Raw genomic sequence first — 21,557 nt, forward strand, 5'->3', positions numbered from 1 at the left:
CTGTTGGTTTGACAGGCTGAACTGACTTTTCCTGTTATCTGCAGTCTGTGTTTTTGTAATTGTGTAGAATTGAATTCTGACTGAATCCACACCATAGAAAAGGCAGAAAGTGCTATTACTTAAATAACAAGGTAYTCTCAACAAGGCATAATTTGCAATCTCTGCTTGTCAATTTTCCAAAAGTCCCAGCTGTTCCAAAGCCCTGCACGGAAATAGTTAACAAAGCTGTCTCCTTCTATGGCAGCTCACATTTTAGTTCTCTTGAGCAAGCAAATCCCAAGAGAAAATTCTGCCTTAAAAATCACGATGAAGATGAAAAAGTCAGCCCTTGCAGTTGTTTGAAGCTTGAGCTTTAAAGCCAATTATAATTCAAATTATAAATASAGTCTATTTCTGTCTCACATTTTAAAGAACTGTGAAACACCAGATGGCTTTTCTGTCRCTGTGCACTGCCATATAAAATATATTTTTATGGTTTCTGATTTCACTACAAATAGGGCATGAGAATGATAAGCTGTTAATGTAAAAATAATTTTCCSTGTGAACTTGCCGTGTCTGGAGGCAGTTTCTCAGCAGGCTGGGAGATGCSCTGCCTTTCCACCACTGGATGGCATGCAAGGGCCATAAATACTCACACTGGGAGCTGCAGCARAAGAAAATTAAAACACAAAGCGTCCAAAGCCTCTGGACTCTTGGTAATGCTTCTGTAATATATTCATGATTTCAAAGTTCCAAGGAAAAAAAATCTGGAAAGATAAAAAAAAAAAAACAGTTTCTGATGAGAAAGGAGCTTTCCTCTGAGACGAAACTGAATATGCATGCAGGATGTGGGACAGGAGATCTGAAAGCCGCGTTCCAATTAGGAGAATCCAACACTCACATCTCGGCATCTGAGTCTACATCAACATTAATGCAGCTTGGCAGGAAACAATTGGATGGGTCTCGTGTTTTTCCTACCCAATATGGACCCAACAGCGAGAGAAAGTGAGATGCATTAATTTGACCTCGGCTCTACACAGACACAACGCCCCGGTTGTGCAACACCTGCACGCACAAAAAGCTCTTTAAAGCATTTCTGCCTTTGTGTTCCTGCTTTAAAGCTCAGCGCCGTCCCAGCGCCAGGCAGCATCATTAAATCCACCCCGTGTCAGAGCTGAGCGGCGGAGAGGAGGATGGGCTGGAGACCCCCGGGGCCCCTTCCCACCTGAGCCGCCCCCGCTTCCAGCGCCTCGTTAGGAATAAAGGCGGATTGACATTCCTTACAGAGGAGAAGAGCCCCCCACAGCGGGAGCAGGATTTATGGGGGTGTAGCCGTAAGGGGCTGGGAGTGCGAGTAGGGTCGGGTTTGCGGAGAGACGATGCTTTTACACCGCAGCTGGTGTGCCCGGGAAGGAGGGGTGAGCTCTGGAGCAGACGAGCATCCCCGCAGGTCTGAGAGAACACAGCACACTCAGTATTTACTGCGTTTCACCAGTTAGCACCTTTAAAGAAAAAGACACTTTGCACCTCTGTGACAAAGGAAAGTTTGGAAGAGGAGAGATGACAGAGCCACGGCTTCTGCTGTGTGAAGATGGAGTACAGCAACAAAAAACTCATCAGGAAAAGCTGTGATATTCTGGGCAACCAGTGCTGCTGCCAAGTGTGTCGTTTTTGCTATGAAGTCTAGCTATGAATTTTAGTTCCCKCTTTAATTTYTTAAGTCTGCCTYGGRAAACCAGTGTTGCTSCCCCTTGCTGAGAATGTGGCTGGTSGTTGTATTCTGACCTCACTCGCCCAAAGGTGTTTGGTGAGCTTCATTTCTGAAGCTTTGCTGCCTGGGGTGCTGGTCAGTGTTTGTGGTGATGTGCTCAGGACTCTGCTCTGCTGCAGTTTAGTTTCAYTTGGAACTAAATGGGGTATGATGGCAACAGGATACATTTCCTTCTGGTGAGGATTTAACTCAGGGGATAGGTGCCTGCAGGTATAAAAGGGGAATGTCTTAATTAAAACGTGATATTGTCCAGTTATTACACAGGGCACTTTGCAGCAAAGAGAAATTGRTGGGACTTAATCTTCCTATTGCAGTGAATGTGTCTGTAGTATTCAAGTATCTCATAAATATATATATATATATATGATATATTATATAGTATTCCATAAATGTATATCACAAATATGTATTATGTTATATATTTGTATATTATATGTTATTTCTCCTTCCCTAGATATGTGTCCTTTGCTCAGAAAAGATCCCCAGCTGCMTGTGGGGTACTCTCCTCACAAAAGCCTGGTGGAATCTTAGCACCCAGCTACAGACAGCTTTCAGGGGTGCTTGGTTGCTGATTTTCTGGAGGGGCTCATGCTCGTCTCTGGATCTTTGATGTTTTGTAATGTGTAATTATCTCTCTAATAGCTTATGAGGCCTAAAAAGAAGATARTGGAGTTACAACAGCCCTCCCAGTCCAACCTTGTTCTCCCAGCCTGGGCACTGTTGTTCTAAACAGGGCTTGAGGGCAGGGAGAGGCTCTCAGGGAGCAAYCTTCTGGTCTTCTTTCACAATCGTCTGCTCAGAGGATCCTTATCAGATACAGACCTTGTCCAAACCCYGTTCCTGTAAGGCCTCTTTTATGTTACCCGAAGAGGTGGAAGTGGGTGGAGTGGTTATCAGTCTTAAACTACTATCTATCATGCACAAAATTTTCTGCCTAGCCCACTGAAACGAGGTCTTAAACTAACAAAAGCAGAACAACACTTTATCTCTCCGTGGGAAAAAAAACCTGTTACAATATTTTTGACACTTAATAGTAACATAAAACAGAGGAAATAGGAAACATCAAGGGCAGAGTTTTAACTCTAAGTACCAAAACACCGCCTGTGAATTGGGTTTTAGAAACTGCAAAGCACAGTTCAAACACATAATCATTTCTCAACAGAGATTATGTACACAACAAAGGCATTGTGTTCTATCTAACRCATTCCTCATATAAGAATCCCAGCATTATCTTTGCCCCTCAGCCATTCTCTAATCAAGTAGCTCAAAAGGAAAGAAACCTTCCTCATTGCCTACACTGCTCACAGCCACATGAACACCCAGAGTCACATCAGCCACACACATACCAGTGTCCATGGGCATCACCTGTGGAGCCTTTACACCCAGATCAACAGCCAGGAACTCAATTCCTTCCTGAGGAGATCTGCAACACAAATGCTGGAWGGATGCAGAGCATAAACCACTGGATTTATTCATATTGTCACCACCTTTGTGTTCCCCAGCCTTTCACAGAAACCCATTGCATCCACGGCATCAGCAAAGAGCTGCTGGGCTGATGCTGCCCAAGGATGGGGAAACTGAAGAGCACAGAAAGGCAAGTTGTTACAGTAAATAGCGTCATGCTGTCTCCTTGTTTGTTATTCTGAACACTCTGCTGCTTTCCAGTCTCCCCACTGCTAGACCACACGTCTAGAGCAAGATTATGTTTCTTCTTCTGCTTGGGACAGAAAATATTCAGTAATGCTAAGAAACTRGATGGGATCCTCATTAGGAATACTGTTGCACTATGAAACCCTGTGTCATTGCCCCAGCAGTGCTTAAAGTCTCATGCCCAAGAACAGGGGAAAAAAAATTAATATAACCTATCACAAGCAAGTATTTGATCTGACCAAAAAGAAAAAAAAAATAAAAATTCCTTCTAGTGCCTAGAGGGCCAACTTACTTCTTGAAGMAATGGATTTGTTTATGCTTCCCATTATCTTCGCATTTATGGCTGCAAATGTTACTAATGGCCATGCAATTACCCATCTTTTTTAAACATTAACTTAGAGATGTTTCAGACTTCTACCTCCAGCTCTGTGCTTGGGGGCCCCATCAGCTGGAGCTGTTTCCCCTGGGCTYTCAGGCAACTGTGCACTCTTATGTCTTCCAATAATACATGGCTCAGTGTTTTGTGCTTTTATTTATTTGGTGACCTTTCAGAATTGCTTTGCCGTTGTATCCTCCTCTGGGAATATATTTGCATGAAAGGAACATTACGAACTGCTTGGTATAAAGACATAAAACAAGTGAAATGACAAGCACATGTAAAAACATAGCTATTCCAAATCAAGCTAACTCAAAAGCCTCCAGGGGAAAAAAAAGTTATTCTCCCTTCATGGCTTCATCTGGCCTTACCTTACTTAAATTAATGAGCATACACTTGTGTTAAGGAGTAAGAACAAGGAATAAYATTCTCTATCCCTTTCTGCTGAGGATGACACCTGATGGGCCTTTGCACTCTCTAGAGTATCACTATGAAGAAGGTGAGCAGACAATGATGAGGGGGAATAAAATTGAAAGAAAAAAAAAAACAGAAAAGAAAAAACAAACAGAAATAGAGAATGTTGGCTTTTCATCTTTGAACACTCATTACCTTAGCTGTGACCACGTGGCAGAAGTTATTATGTTCGTACTGGCTAGCAGTGACTTACTACAGTCATTTCTGGAAGTAGGAGAAACAGGGATAGGAGTAGTGATTGGAGTGGTGGTTTTATTTCTGGACTGACTCTTCTTCAGGCCGCCTCCATGCTGAGGTGTGGAAAGTTCAAACCTTGCTGTCTCTGAGCCAAACTATCACTAGGTATGTTTCAAAAGAAAAGATCYTAAACAAAATTTTCAAGAAATGAAAACAGACTCTGCTGCAAGGAGTCCTGACTCCAAACCCAGCAGGGTAAAGGCAGTCTTAGCAACCATGAGGAGATGGTTCAATCTCTATCAAGCAGCAGCTTGAGACAGCTGGAACTGGATACTAKTAAAAGCTAGCTAAAGGATAGAAAAAAAGGGTAAGGCTCACTTGGACCTTTAACCTTCAAGGATCAGTTTTATTCAACATATTAGTCAGAAAACTAGAGAAGGAAATCCTCTGTGGCATTTCCAAATTCATCGATTGTGCTAAACACTTTTTTCGGCAGCCAACACTTCCACTGATTGTGAAGAACCCCAGAAAGACCAGACAAAACGAAATGGGCAAAAAGTTGTCGGATAAACTTCAGAGTATATAAATATAAATCAATGCATTTAGGGAAAAATAAGCCAAACCACAGATGATGCTGAATGCAGAACTGGAAAAGGCATGTCAGAAAAAAAAAAATCCAAAGAGTATTATTTACAAGTCTCTGGTCTTTCAAGTTTCTGGCTAGCAATATAAGCTAAAGCAGTACCATGAAAAAGGGTACCAGAGCAAAACAGAGGACATCATTTTGCTGCTATATATAACTTTGGTATAACCACATTAGAGTATGGGTCAGGGTCTGCCCTCTGCATTTCAGGAAGGGTGAAACAGAGTAAAAGCAGATATAGAGAAAACCAACCAAAATGATCAAGCAGCTGCCTGACGAGGAAAACCCTAAATATGTTGGGATCTTTGTAGAGAGGACAATGCTGAGAACAGGAGCAGTTGAGTATTACACAATTAAGGCAGTATCTGGGAAATTAGTTTAAAATAGAATGAGTAARTACTGCTATAATTTATTGTGATGGGAAGTTATGAAAACACATAATATCAGCAGGTTTAAACCAGAGTGGATAAATTAATACAAAATAAGTGCATGGGTAGATAAAAAAAGAACAAGGCAGACMTGTAACCACTAGCACTCCCCAGTAAACCAGTGTGGATACTGGCACGTGTGGGGGTGATTCTGTGGTACTGTGGGAGGGACAGGGAAACTGACYCCAAGAAATGGCCAGACTCTAGTGATCCCATAAACAGCAACTGATACTGCCACAGTCAGAAACTGAGTGTTTGGGCTGAAAGATTATTGATTTGACCTGTTTCATATAGTTTCAGAGCATGAAAATTATGGAGAAAGGCAGATTAATTTAAAAACAAATTATCAAATCAATAAACATCAAATTCTCAAGAAATTACACTGAGCTGAAGTCGTCTTGCAAAGCAAATTTTCTGGCTTTTTGTTTCCCTCAACCAAAAGAGTATTGATTTCTCTCATACCCCCACACCCAGAATGGTTTGGCAGAGCAATAACTGTTAGATTTACTGAGATGGCATCTTACTCCAACCTGACAGTGGGCCAAGTGCTGGGTTAACATATGCCAGAGACATGGGAAACTGCAGAGCAACAGGGAAACCCCTTAAATGGTGAAATCCTGCACAAATCTGCTACAACAGACACCTGATTAACTGTTACTTTTATATCATCACCAAATGAATTTGCAGTTTCCTGGCATCATCTTCAAATCAATATTTTTCCATGTCAATCTTCATTGATGCCCTTCCCTCCACTGCAAGAGACTTCTGGCACATGTGAACATATTTAAATGAATTTCAAGTTGTAAGAGGCTTTCACCCACCCTAAATGGGAGATGCATAGCTTATCCAAAATAAGCCCTGGGATAACTTCTTTCCCCCTCACCGCTATTAAAAATCACTGTTTAGGCAGGGTGACAGGGAGAGAAAAGGACTGCTCACTTGGAKTTTCTCAGGCTTGCTGTGATTAAGAGGGCTGGTCTGAAATGTCAATTCGTTAAAATCCCTGCAGCTTGAGAGCTTCTTCTTTCTGCCAGGAAGACACCCTTCCTGCTCTCACTAGCTGTGGTCTGGAAATCACAGTACCTAAGAATCATTGAAAGGTTTTTCAGCCTGGCAGCTGGAAGCAGTGAGGCACTCACACTGTCTGTCTGTCTGTCCACACAGGTGTCTGGTAGCTCCTCCTCAGCAGCTGTTGAACACTCTGGCCTTCTTGAGCATTTTTAGATGATGGGTAATGACTTCAGCCCTTGGAAGGTCTTAGCAGTTCTGTGAAAATCAACACCTACTAATGTCAAAATATAAAAATTTGGGTCTGGCTGAAGAGAAGCTKGTAGCAACCCTAAGAAAACATGCTGGAAGGACAAACAGAAGCCCTGGCTCTGTCTAATGGCTCTGCAGCAGCTCAGGAGGACCCGACAGGACCAACAGGCAGAAGGAAGAGAGGTTTGCTAAGGACATGGCAAAATAGATCTTCAATGAGACGTGGCACAGATAGTCAGGAAATCAAGCTTCACTACTCCCTCTGCTCACAGAATGAATTTGTTATTAGGACTGTGGTGATGTAGGTTTATATAGGTCACTATGACAGCAAAAATATATCATTTTTATCTTCAGCCTTTTTAATCCACAGTATCAGTCTGACTGATTTATTATTACTTATAAACCACACTGACAAAGACTTCATTTTATCTCCATGCATAAATACCAAGTTCCTAAAATATAGAAGATGCACATTGGCTATCTGTGTAAACAAGAGAATAGTTTTTCTTCTGATTTTATGACATATATATATATATATATATATATATATATATATGTCTGTCCATATATATATATATATATGATCAATCAAGTCTGTATTTCAGCCATTTTAAAACGCAAGGAAACAACATCGTGCTATTTTTCTGTTTTCCTATTCTACTGCAAATATGATATTTAATCCCTACAAATACAACTTTAGATTGTCTTCCAGTAAAGATTCCTATTCCCATCCCATTTATTCTCTATCATGGCCAACTGTATTAGCTTCTTGATAACATGGAGTCATATTGTTTTTCGTAGTCCTSACTGTGAGTGGCCCATTGATCTGCCATTATCACTCCATGGCCTGGGTTTTCACCCTTACTTTCAAACACAGGCATATTCTGACCTCATTCTTGCAGCTACAATGACAAAAGAAAAATAGTATTTGGATAATATATGTTAGAGACGTAAAGGCTGGCTGAATCCTGGGCACTCCAGGAGCCAAGGATCTCTCCTTGCTGACTGGTGCAGCTCAGCCGTGGGCATATGGGGTCTCTCCATCCCTGTGTTTGTCCTGTCCTTGCTCCTGTCCTTGTGTGCAGGTTTGTCCAGCAGCAAAGCTGAGCATCTGCCCCAGAGAGGCACATGAAGAGCACCAAGGCAGCTACACACAGAGATTACCCCGCAGACACTGCCTTCAGCCACACCCACATAAACACCAACAACCCTCTACCTCCTCGTCTCCAACTGATAAGGATTGAAATTCTCYGTGAAAACTCGTTTTCGAGATTCTCAAGCCCAGATATATTCACAGATYCTTGACTATCAGCCCAGCTTGTAAATCCCACTAAAACCCATGCCAGGGCTGCCTTACCCAGTAAGTGGGTCTCCTCCTACTCTCCTGACAGTCCAGCTTGAAGTTTGCTAGCAAGAAAATGTGTGAACCACACACTTGTCTCACAAGCCTCTCTGCAGTCATGGATTTCTTGAATATTAGCACACCTTCTCMGTCCACCCGTGCCCAGTTCTTATGTCCCTTTTATTCAGCATGACCTCAGACCTTGAATTCTTCCAGRTTCAGGYTTCCTCCTGCTCACCAACTGGTCCRGCTTAAAATTTATCATACAATTACACATACATGTGTATACAGGATTACATTAATGGTGGGGAAAATAATCACATTTTGGTATTTACAGGTGCTAACATTTAGACCTCTCCACATAAATACACACCCTGATGGCTCCGGTTGTTGACAGCATGACCTACTCACTGTCCTTCCAATTGGGACAACCCGTGTGTCTAGAGGAAAAGGTTTCATCCCAGACTATGAGCTTTTTCGTTTAGAACGATAAAATCATTTTGAATGGGAAAGACCTTTAAAACCATCTACCCATTAACACAGCCCTGCCAAGTCCACTATTTAATCAYGTCCCTAAGTGCCACATTTACACATCATTTAAATACCTTCAGGGTTAGTGACTCCAGCACTCCCTGGGCAGCCTGTTCCTTTTCTTTGAAGAAATGTTTCCTGGTATTCAATCTAAACCTCCCCTGCTGAAACTTGAGGCCACTACCTCTAATCCTATCACCTGCTACTTGGGAAAACAGACGGACTTTCTCCTGGCTACAACCTCCATTTAGGCAGTCGAAGAGATTGATAAGGTCTTCCCGAATTTACCGTGCTGGTCTCTGGAATATTGGTCCCTCTAATTGCTGTCACCAACATCTATGTGTCCCTTCTCCGGCTGCTAGCATTTACGCTTTGCAGCACTCAGGCATGTGATACAAAGCTCTGCCCAGCCCCCAGGCACTCSTGGCACCGAGAGCAGCCTCATCCATTCCCCTCTCACCGCTTAGGGAGCCAGGATCCACCCCCTTCCTTCTCCCCCGCCGCGGTGCCCGAGGGCCATCCCTAATGGCCCATCAAGGAGTGGCTCAAAGGGTCTGGACACTCTTCTTGTTTCTTTTACCTCCTGCTGATGAGTTTGTGTATCTGCCGTGCTTGTTCTATCCCTTTCCTTGTTACGTGTTGCTGCTTCTAAAGTCAAAAGTTAGAGCCAGGTAACTTAAAGAGGCGGGCGCTGCTCCATTCCACACAGMTCACAATACACACTTTGAGAGCTCCCGGTGCCTGAGGTCGCCTGAGGCCAGAGAGGGATCCGTGAGTTGAAGAGTTCACGACTAAAAGACTTGGCACAAGCAGGAGGAGGGAAGCCGCTGAAAAAACGCCAGGCATCCTAGCAGGACACAGGGTTAGAGCATCTCCTTTTTTTGTGTGTGTGTGTGTGTGTTTCAAAGCATGGGTTTTACTCTAATTGGTGTTTCTGTTTCTAATTGGTGCATGGTTTTACAATGCAAAATATGGAAGTAGATTCAGATGTTGCAAATGAAATTTTATTGTGCTGCTACCACAGGCAGCACAAGCAAGTACTCGATACTGCCGGAGATCACTTGAGTGAGACGTCATCCAAGAAAACTGGCAACACAAAAAAGCACATCACTCCTGCAAGCGAACTTCAGGGAACGTGTTTCCCTGCTCTGCCTTTCAGTCCTGTCAAAGTTATGAGAAAATGCAATACCATTCCCATTCCCGAAGGTAATCATGCTGCAGCTTCAAATCACTCTTCTCTCGTTGCCCAGGAATCCCAGATAGGACCTGGCTTTCCTGCAAAAGTAGCCACATCAATCACGTTTAATAAAATTGTACAGCAGCTTGGACTTGTGAGTCAGCCACAGCAGCTGCTTGACATGTTTTCCCACAATGTTTTGAGTGATGATCCAGAATGAGAAATTAGACCTCTTATCCTGAAAACCAGTGCTGCTGATGGTATAGAACTAGTCCTAAAGACTACACTACTGAGCTTTCTCTACTCTGACCAAAAGTAATGTGGAAGCAAATAAGACTTAGATAAAACACTAAGGGGAAACCTTTCCAGAATATTGAAATTTTCCAGCATAGTAAGGATAGTGAAGCAACAAGATCAGTCTCCTTGTCAGATTCGGTTTTTTGAAGACCACATCTTCCAGGAATGGCACGGCCAAAGCTGGGACATAAGAGGGGGTCAAGGTGTGGAGATCAAGCTAATAAGGTTTACTGAACATACGCTGAATAATGCTTCTCTAAGAACCTCATCTCCTCTCCGTAGGAAAACTCTTTTCCACAAAGCCCCATGATTGCATTCTTAGAAAAGAGCACCGAATTTGCACTCCAATAGACAGAAGAGTGGGTGATTGGTGGATTTAAAGGATCATTAGAAGCCAATCTTCGGCCCCATCACAGCTTAGTCCTGGGAGCTCGTCTAAAATATTTCAGTCGTTTGGCGCTGGCACAGGTATCAGCCTGGGACAGACCAGCCATCCCGGCAGCCCCACTCCAGGAAACCGTCCCTATCCCCACTGGAAATTCTTACTGCTATTCTCAAGCTTCTACTGCAGGGAAATCCCCCAAAAATATAGCTGAGATTTTCTGAGTCAGCGCACGAAGGATGACGTTCTCACCCCAGATATATTAGGATTACAAGCAAAGGGATTCACTCACTTCAGTCCCCATGGGCAGGCTTCAGACCTGCAAGCAGTTCCTGCAACCCACTACAACTGAGCAAGTTTATGATACTGGTGTCATGTGTTATGAGTACATATTCTGTGGTCCTCTTCTCACCCAACACATTCCCTGYTTTTTTTCATTTGTATTCCTGGGTCTGGCACGAGCCATTTGGGAATTACCAAAGCTCTATGCCCTGCTGAAGGCAAATAAAAGGTGAGCAGCTTAAACAGCTAATACTGTTATATGACTATTCCACCACAAAAAAAAAAATTACAATTCTTTATAATGCTTGATTTTGCATATTTTGCCTGTCTGGGAGGAGATTGAATTCAAGGAGGAATAAAAGATGGCACAGAAAGACAGAGTACTGTGCATAGATTATATACAGTTATGCTTCCTGCCCATAAGGTAAAATATAAATGGAAGAGAAGCAAGAGAAACAATATGTTGCATCCTCAAAAAATCTATTTCCCCCTTCTATTTCCCACTAAGTGAATAAGGGGGAAATAGCTCTTCTGTTCAGTTTCCCAYCCCTCCCTTCTTCCTTCCCTCCCTCTCCCTTAAAAAAAAAAAAACTTGGAAATTTTAAGTGCATCAGAATCTTTTTTTTTCTGTTAAGCTAATAAATCACCATTTTTCCTCAATAAACACTGATGATTTAACTGACAGTTTATTTTAAAAATAGATCAAACATTTGGTCATGCAAGTGCTGTATTTTATCCCTAATGGRAATAATTAAACTTACTTAAATGCATGAAGAAGCGAAGAGGAAATAAAATAGCCATCTATCTTACCCAAAGGTCTACCCAGTGTCTTTACCAGAAAAAATAAGATTTTACACCATGGTGCTATAAAAGCTGAAAAACAAATGTTCCATTCATCGTTGTCCTTGATCATTAACAAAGGGACAGGCTTTAGGATTTATGATAGTAGCAGGTACTGCAGTGACAATCTGTATGGTTCTCTATCTTCACATTGTCCTTAAGGGTAATCTTAAAAAAAAGAAAACACACACATATAACAAATAATTAGCATTAGTTGCCCAGTAAAAATAGCATTGTCAAGTAAAACATCTCTGAGTAAAACCTCAAGGTACACAGGCCCTTTGGGGTACATGTATTAGAATGACCTGAACACCAGCCTGTGGAGCTGCATCACTGTTTCTGGAGCTGTAAGGTGAAGGTTTTCAGTAGTGACATGCATAGTGACATAATTTGGTGTCTTTAATTTGTACACTTCTTAAAGCGTCCAATTTTCCAAAAGTGTCAAGTAACCAATCCATGGAAAATCAGAACGCGTACTTAAAATACATCACAAGGGAATTACCATTATGAAAGCTACAAACACCTTGAGTCACCTTTATAATTAATCTCCACCAAATTCTAGCTGCTGCCTCAAGGCAAGTGCAACATTGTCAATGTAGAGTAAGATAGATGTTCTCCTCAGGTGAAGAGCCAGGATRGGCTCAGCACAGTTTCAAGTCAGGTATCAGACTCTCATCACAGCCACTGGAGACACAGTGCTCTCTTCAGCTGCACACACTGGGCTGTCAATTGCCATTTGAGAGGTCAGAGGGGATCCCACAAGGCCTCCAGCTGTCATTCTAGAAGCTCTTTCATGGATTCTGCACACTTCTGTACCCTATGGTATTTCAAATGCACCAAATCTGTGGTTGGGTAACTCAGCTGAACCTCTGACACACTTAGTGACACCTGATTCAGGTCACCATGAGGTAGACACTTTAGCTTGTTTCAACTATCTCACCATTTATTACATGAAATTTCAGGTTTCTTCACTTGGAGCAGAATTATTCCCAAAATAATCAGATTTAGGAGAATCTCTCCTTAAAAGAACCTTCCAGATTAATGTTAAATGCTCACAGTACTTGCACACATTTATAGTTCCCTCTTGGTTATACTATTAAAACACAATCTCAATCTAATGAGCGCAGATGATTTTTGTCCCTCATTCTCATACATGAAATTGATAGTATTGACCAGACACATTCTCAGAAAACTCCTGTCTATGCAGGAAAGAAACAAGGCCATGGACTTATTTAAATCAAATACACACTGCATAGCATTTCAGGGGAGGATGCACATGCAGGAGATTTGAGAATACTGCAATAAGTCCACCATCAGAGCTGCAGGTGCCATGAGACAAAGCAGTTTCATAGAATTCAGTGGCACTGCACCAATTTCCTCATCCCAGCTGAATATCAGACTTCTTACTGGTTGATGCTTTGATTTCCTCTTTAGAAATAAGAAAGAACCACACAAAGAATATAAATGCCAAAGATTCTTCCCTCAAATTGTTCTCCAGTGTCCACAAGCAAAATCATATTCTTTACTATTCACTGCTTCAGCTTAATATTGCACCCTAAAAGAAGCTTAAGCAGATCTCATTCTCACCCTCACCTTGGTAAAAGCCTTTGCTACACAGCACGTTGCCTCTGATGTAATGTTCTTTGGAACAAGCATGGTTTTCTTGGACCTCATTGGAGTGGGATAGGCACGGGAGAAGCAGCACCCAGTGCACTGGTAAATGGGTGCTCCTGGCTTGGAAAAGAATCTGTTCTCCCCTAGCTTGCACTCTGGACAACCTGCCATAAAAAATATAAGGAAGAGACTTTTACTTGGTTTCCAGCTGTATTTGCATTTTCAAAAAGAAAAAGAAAGTGCAGGCCATAAGAGAAAGCACAAGCCACACTCTGCTGCTTGATGTCTGCAGAACAGAAAAGCACAGCAACCAAAGCTCTCCTCTTTAGGTGTTTTCAACTCTGCAACATGCACACATGCACCAGCTATAAAACTAGACTGTGGCTTTCTAGGTAAACCACAAGCACTACTGTATCTCTTCTGGTTTTCTTTTCAATTTTGCWGATAGTTGTGAAGGTTTGTTCCCATGTCTACAGCACTAGCTATCCCTAGAAAACTTCCTGCTTGATGTAGATAGTTAAAAACATTGGCAGGATTTGTAGTGCTTCTTAAATATTGCCTGTTTTCAGGTAAGTTTCTGTTATCGAGAGTTTTTAAAATGTTCAGTGATCCCAAGATTTTTGTAGACTGCATTTTTTTATATTTCATTTGAGACTAAATAAAAAACCTTGCAAACATCAAAATACCCTTAAAATCTGATATGCATCTTTCATAGCTACACCACTAGCATCCCATATTTTAGGCTCTGCAGAGGAAAAATATTCTGCATATTAAGAGGAGAAGCTATAGTTCTGCTGTTCCTAACGTTACATTGTCATTTAAATCGAGGGTGTACAAGAAACCAAATGTTTCTATTTGATAGTGTTTTGAGGATTAAGGTTACCCACATCAATTTGAGGACATGGTCATCTGGGACATCCTTGACCTGGAGACATTAAATTCAGAGAAGAAATAGGAAGCATAGTCATAGTGAAATTATCCYGATTTTTYACACACTCGTTATCAATAAATGCAWCTGAATTATARAATTTATGACCACATKTAWAAAACATGTGAAAATTTAATTAATACTCYTCTAATTGTTCTTTTTCTGAATGCTGAAAGCAGCTTACCCTGCATGAGAAACTCTCCATCTGGGAAAGTATGAAGAAGATGTAGAAATACAGACAAAATGGTCAATGTGACAACTGCATATTTCCCGTAGCAATCCATGATCTGTCTGGAAATAAAAATACACACATTTTTGAAGGACTGTTTTGCACTGGGTACAGTACCAGTATCTAGCCTGTACACTCATTACAGCATTTACTGCAAGTAACAGAGACAACTTAGAACTGGGGTCAAAAACTGAAAATGCTGAGTACTGATGTGCATTTTATAGATTCAGAAAATAGACTTCATCACAATAAGAAAGGTATGCCTGTCTTTCTGGCCTTAATGGTTCTTATTTCCCCTGAATATTAACACAAGCCACAGCACCTGAACTTCTAATATTTATGATAGACTGGTATGCTRGTTTTGGCTGGGATAAAGTTAATTTTCTTCATAGTAGCTARTGTGGGGATATGCTCTGGATTTTTGTTGAAATTACGGTTGATAACGCAGGGATATTTCCATTTGTGCTGAGAGGGGCTTGCACAGCATCAAGAACTTTTCTGCTCCTCACCCCACCCTGCCAGTGAGGAGACTGAGGGTGCACAGGGAGTGTGGAGGGGACACAGCCAGGACAGGTGACCCAACTGACCAAAGAGACATTCCACACCGTATGACATCTTGCTCAACATATAAAGCTGGGGGAATAAGAAAGAAGKGGAGGGACATTTGGAGTGATGGTTTTTGTCTTCCCARGTYRTCATTACGCATGATGGTGTCCCGCTCCCCTGGGGATGSCTGATCACCTGCCYGCCCATGAGAGTAGSAAATGAATTCCTTGTTTTGCTTTGCTTGTGTGTTCTGCTTTTGATTGCAATATTAAACTGTCTTTACCTCCACCCACAACTTCTCTCACTTTTACTCTTCTGATTCACTGCACTGGGGGGAGAGTAAGTTGCATTTATTTTAGTCTTCATTTTACTGATTTACAGAATTTCCCTCTTAAAAATGATTTTTTTTCTGAAGCATAGACCTGYGTCCTTCCTTTAGAAATTAATTACTTCTGGTGAAGTAATTGTGTCCACAGAGAAAAAAGATGGATAAAGGATGCTGAAGTATTAAATTTCCAGACTGGAACATCTTGTGCAGGTGATGGAGAAACCCAACCTGGCTGACCAGGGACAGCTTTGCCTTGGAGAATTGAGTTTCGGAGTTTTTATTGCTGGGACACAGAGCATATTTAAATAGGAGGATTTTTTCAAAACCTTCACAGATAATCTTGTAAGGAATTCTAGGCTAAGTGATGTTCACCTTCATCCTCAAGAATGGGTGCCTTGCTGTGGATGTGCAGCAGTGCCTGGTTCACTGGCCCCAGTTCTTTTTGTCTTTTCTTGGCTTCAGCCAAGCACCCCAGTCTTTGCCTAGAATTAACCACTACTTGTTTAGCCCATGCCTCTTCCAACAGGATCTTTTGAACAATTTCTTCTGTGCCTGCATAGACCATCTGATCCCTTGACTTTAAAAGACTGGAACTGTCACACCACAGCGTGATGTGGTACTGAGTGATGTGTGGGATAAGGCTCCAGGTTGACAGCACTGACATATACATTTTAAACACTGAAAGCTGTGGTGCTTATCAAGCAAAAAACAAACCAACCAAAAACCCCCAAACAAAAAAAAAACAACTTGCCACAAACATGAAATTCTTAACTACTTAGGAGCATCTCTTCTTCCAAACACAGCAGTCAATGTTCCTACTCCACAATAAATATTCTCCAGGGATGGTTCGAATTGTGGCCCCAAGTATTTCTAAAAGCGATATGGCAATGAGAAGGACAATAAYGCCGCCAACACAGAAATCAATCTAGACATATGGTGTAGAGGCTATTTCACCATGCTGTACTGATCAGAGAAGGCATTGCTAACCCTAATCAGGAAGAAATGATAGAAAATCAAAGCATAATTAAATTAGGATAGCTTTCACATAAAACTGAAGTATTTCTTTATAGATTTTGCACCTCCCCAGCAGAATCCCTGCAAGAACTGCCACCATGCAAATGTTCAAATAATGCCTGCTCATATCTGGAGGGAGAGGYAAACCTGACGTGGTTCAAGGAGTGAAGCCACTTGCCTGCTGTCATTATCCAAGATTGAACCTAGAGCACTGGGATGTGTACAAAGGGAGTATTGATCAGCAGAGTGATGCTCCATCACTGCACAAATTCCCAGAGATAGAYGGGGATGTGGGACTGCTACACACAGGTCAGCAGGTCTTGATTCATTGATTAAACAGACACACGATGCAATCCTCAAAAGTAGCAGTCCTGAAGGCAGCAGAGCACAAGCCCTACAAGGCAGCTTTGAAACCAGGAAAAAAAAATGCAAGAGAGCTCTATCCTTGCAGCAATCAGGAAAAGATCCTGCCCAAGCATATGAGGCTGAGACCAAAGGCAGGATGAAAAGAGTATGGCCCGTGCCTGACGGGGTTACCACAGTGAAAGAAACAAAGTTTATGAGTAAGACTGGTGTGCAATGCTTTCCAGTGCAGTGAATGAAGCATCTTCCTAATTAAGACACAAGAAAAATAGAGGAAACAGAACGATTTGAAGCCCAGCTAAGCAGGATGGCTAAGACACCAGTAAGGCAGCAGTTATCATGTGGCAAGGCTGAGTGTTGGGTACAAGTAACCTCATGTCCTCCCTCCCACCTGCCCAGTGAGTCAGTTCATGCTGGCAGAAAGCAGAGGATAAAGGAATTAAAAACAACCAATAATGATAAGGAATCAAAAATACTAGCAATAATTTTGGAAGCAGTGGAAATAAGCATTTAGAAGAGGTATCAAAAAGCCAGTTCAGTGTATGTATGTAGATAAGCATACAGGCTCTATGCAACCTGYGTTATCCATCTGAGCTTGGACTTTTACTGAAAGCATTGGAAATGTCCRACATGGCTTCATGAGAAGGAGCTGCCAGCCCTCTGTGACCTGTTTCCTCAACAAGAGTAAGCTGTGTCTGCAGGAGAAAGGTAGTCTTTCACTGTTTAGATCCACAACCTCTTATGGTCCTGCCAAATATTTTGGGAACTAACTGAGCTCAGCAGCATCTGCAGAGCCACGCTGAGGGGACTGGCTGGATCCCTAGAATCAGGAAATAAAGCTTTTTTTAAAAGATTGTTTCTGTATATCCTCTTTCTAACCCCATCGAGGGGGTGTGACTTGCCTACACTGGAACACAATTCCACATTTTAATGTTGAGCCCTGCTCCATCCAAGGGAATATTCCCCAGAGTTCAAGAAGTCAGCTGGAGGGTCTCATGCACCAGCAGAAGACAGACAGACTTTTCCATATTATCTGTTTCCATAACATCCTGAGCCTTTTGACAGCCTAAAGCTTCAATGGCTCCAATAAAAGAAGCCAGGCACAGGAATAACAGCACCACCCTAGACTGATTATCCTGTGTTTCGTGTTTTTTACTGAAGGCACTGCAGCATTCTTCATCCTAATTTTTTCCAAGAACACATAATGCTATAATTTGGTACATTGTAGGAACTTGAGGAAATCCCAGAGGGAAGTTTTTCACATTACRTTAACCAAAACGGGAATTGAAATTGCAGTTTTGCACTTCCTCTACTGAGCCCGATTGTCAGGCTCATACCAAAACCACCAGAGACCTGCCTATAAACTGCAGATGTGATCTGTACTTTTCCAGACCAATAGCTGTTTTGTCTGATGGTCTTACTTGAATTTTCCAACCGTTTCCATCCTGTTAACTCCGTTAATGTTCTCACCGCTCATTTCACCTCACCATCAAATCCAAGAAAGCTTTTACTTTGTTCTATTAAATATTATCTTTCTTAAGCTGGTAGAAAAAAAATATATATATAATGCCTGAATTTCAGCAGCTCTTTGGAAAGACATAATTTGAAATCTTTCCCAGCAGGTAAAGTCTCACCTCATTATTTACAATATCTTGTCTTTTATTGTTAAAGACTCTAAAAGATGTGCTAATTCCACAGRTTGTCTAATGTTTGACATTTAACAGAAATTGCCACCATTAAGCAGGAGAAAAATAAAAAGTTACTAATGAAGAAGTTTGGGACCCAATCAGAAATGAAAAATTATCMATGTTTAGCTGCAATCTAATTCTAGAGCTTCATTTTCTCTTACTTACAAAGTTAGTTTAACCYGAAGCACTGATGTTAAATCCCAAARCAACTTCCAAGTTAATGTTCAAAGCAAAAACTTTGACAGAATGGAAGGAGAAGAAAACTTATGGAGAGAAAGGAAAGATAATGCAAAAAAATACACAATCGTTATTCTTTAACAGTAATGAAAAAAAAAAAATTACCTTCCTTGTCTAACAAGAATAAATCAGAGAAACTGCAGGACGGTGTCTGAAGATGAGCTGTCCTTGATGCTTGGATGTAATGTCCCAAAACTGATGTATGAAAAAGTAGCACCTTTCTTTTATACCACTAAAAGCTAGATCATATTTCTCGCCCACATCCAAGCCATTGGATCAACTGTACATTTTCTCTAATGACTGAACATCACTTTATGTAATTACCAGCCCACCATGCTGATCTTATCTTCAACCTGACTTTCATAAGGATAATTTTTTTCTTATATAATGAAAGAAAGGTCAGACTGAGAGCACAAACTCARTGCTGTATGAGTTTCCTGGGGAACTCAAACACTGAACATCCTATTTTTTGCTGCAGTTTTCAGTGAACAAAACATAATTTTCAAAAAAGAACAAATTACCAGTGTTTTCTAACACTTCTTTTTAAACTGGGGAGTATTATTAAAAAAAAAAATCATAAAACACTACCATAGCAATAACATTGTTTTAGCAGAGAATAAAAATCAAAAAGCAGCAGTGATCGATACAAACATTTAGAAGAATCCCTTTGAATTCAATGTCCAGCAAATGAATGCATGGATTTACATAGAAACATAGAAGGAGCACCTTTATAAAGGTGAGATTTCTGGCAGGATCCTACCTTGTTTTCGAAGTAAAGCTGGTGCAATGGAGGCAGTTCTGAAACCTGCACCAGAATGAAGCTTTTAAGGCTTAGAGACTTGCAAGCCCTCAATTTCAAGTGACAGAGTCTGTGTCGATGCTGGCTGAAGGAGAAGGGTCCTACTCTGCCTTCTGGCACCAAAGCCAAGCAGTACAGCAGGGCTTGCATCCATTCCACATTCCCCTTCCTCTTTTCAAAGGGGAGGCGAACATTCAAACGCCTTTTGGGAACAGCCCCTGGCAATGCAAACAGCCCTGGGGCGGTGCTAAAGATCCCATTGTGTTTCCAAGTCCTGGAGACTTGAGAGAGGTTCATTTCAGAAGTCAGAGGTTCATTGCAGAAGTTAATTGTCTAAACYCTTCTTRCTCATTCTGGACTGCCCTTACAGAMAATGGAGAGAAATAGCCCAAACTACTTATTTCAATACAAGATAGTGCCACTTTTCCAGTATGCCAATTTTTCATCGAGAGCCCAGGGCAGCTACCTTGGACTGCTCACTGCCCTACTCAGAGAGACTTACAAAAGTTTTAGAGCTTAAAAAAATCCATCTAAAGCCTTAAAATTACCTTTTAAGCCCCTGCTTTGTTTCACACGCTGATGGAGATGGGACATTGAAAGAGACTCCCTGCAGCTTCTCCTGTTCCTACGAAAATGAGGCTTTTATCGCCAAAACGATCAGTCTCCTACAAAATGTTTATTGTATGGTTGGATTTGGTGAATTGCACCTCTGTAGATTTCTGCTGTTCAGCTTTCTTCCCCTTGCCTTGACTCTCTTTGTAAAAACAGCAACATCCCCAGACTCCATTTGCTATTTCTGTCACATTTATCGCAACCTTTCTCACCTCTGCCTTCACCAACAACTTCATGTGCTTCAATGTGTCAGACATCTTCKCCTCTTCCTTTTGCTCAACTCATCACTGTAACAATGTTAAACTCAAAACAATTGTCCCCAGACTACTCATGGCTCGGATTCGGCTTCTGTTTTTCAACTGAAGATGGATTTCTGCACCTGTGAGTTTGTTTTTTTCAACAATATGCGCTGCTCTAATGAAAGATACATTTTTTTAAAGTCTCTCTCCCCACAAATCTTGCTTTCTTTAATAATAAACATAGAGCTGAAATCTGAAAGCTATTGGTAAACACAGTTTATTGAGAAGTGCTTTCCTGGAAGACAGAAGCTTAATATTTCTTGTGATTCAAARTGAATTGATGAAAATTGCTGAAGTTTGTAGAGTTGCCTCTRTTCTGCCCATTTCGYACTCACCTCAGCTTGCAGTCCTACSKGAAAGACAGGATRACTGGTAATGCTTCACAAAAGCTAGAAAACTATCTTTACAATGAGGAAAATAAGTAAACTTTGTATTGTATATTTGATACTTACTTACCTACGCATTGTAGCATATCATCTACCGGCAAAAAGCAAAAGCTACGCAAAATGTTTATTTCATTAGAAGGATTCAAGCATAGTGTCAATGTTATCCCTATAGTGAAAAAGAAAAATAAGAGTCCCCACAACCTGATACTCTTACCCCATCAGARTGTATTAGGAATAAATCTTGTGAAGTCAATGGAATTACACTGGTATAAAAGATAGTTTAAAAAAAGCTCCTATATTTATTAAGAGGATTTCTTGCTTTAGCCGCTCCAAATCTCCAACTAAAAATACTTGGTCAAATCTGTCTTAATGTGTGACTGAATGAGAAATGAGAGAATGTGGCTCACTGGTTTGGAGGGGGACAGGGGACCCTCTAGTTTATTAAATCACTTGGTGATACTCTCACAAGTGGTTTTTTTGGTTGGTTTTTTTTTTTTTTTTCCACTGATATAATGATTTTATGTTCTACATAGGCATATGGATGAAAATATCAGTAGATATGTACCCCAAACTGGACCATCAAACATGCTTTGCCAAGATCAGTATTTTGGGGTTGGAAAAATGCAACAAATTGCTAAAATTTTCAAGTTTCTTCGAGGTCAGTATGCTCCTAAATTGGACTGGGACTCTATTAAGGAACATATGTGACACTAAATWTAGCACTTGTTAAGGCTGAAATCAGTGTAAGCTCAGCACCTAAATATTATGGAGTTTCAGAACTTTTGGCTCTTCTCGAGGAGCTGGGTCCCTACAGCTCCTTCTCTGGCTTTCCCTGGGARTGCGAGTTCATGTCTCTTGCCTTGYTCTGCCAGATGCTGTCTCAGGGTATCTGTCCTACTTCCCTA

General features: G+C 41.3%; 1 protein-coding gene across 1 annotated transcript; it reads right to left on the bottom strand.

Moving 5' to 3' along the window:
- Positions 1-11,546: 11,546 nt before the first annotated feature.
- Positions 11,547-14,435, bottom strand: CGA (glycoprotein hormones, alpha polypeptide). The gene is made up of 3 exons (XM_057380717.1): positions 14,336-14,435; positions 13,203-13,387; positions 11,547-11,777 (listed from the first exon to the last, which is right to left on the bottom strand). The coding sequence occupies exons 1-3, from the start codon at positions 14,433-14,435 to the stop codon at positions 11,700-11,702; spliced, it is 363 nt and encodes a 120-aa protein (XP_057236700.1). The 3' UTR covers positions 11,547-11,699.
- Positions 14,436-21,557: the final 7,122 nt, after the last annotated feature.

Source organism: Malurus melanocephalus, unplaced genomic scaffold (assembly GCF_030028575.1).
Source record: "Malurus melanocephalus ecotype Western Australia unplaced genomic scaffold, MMel_1.1 scaffold_467, whole genome shotgun sequence".
NCBI lineage: Eukaryota > Metazoa > Chordata > Aves > Passeriformes > Maluridae > Malurus > Malurus melanocephalus.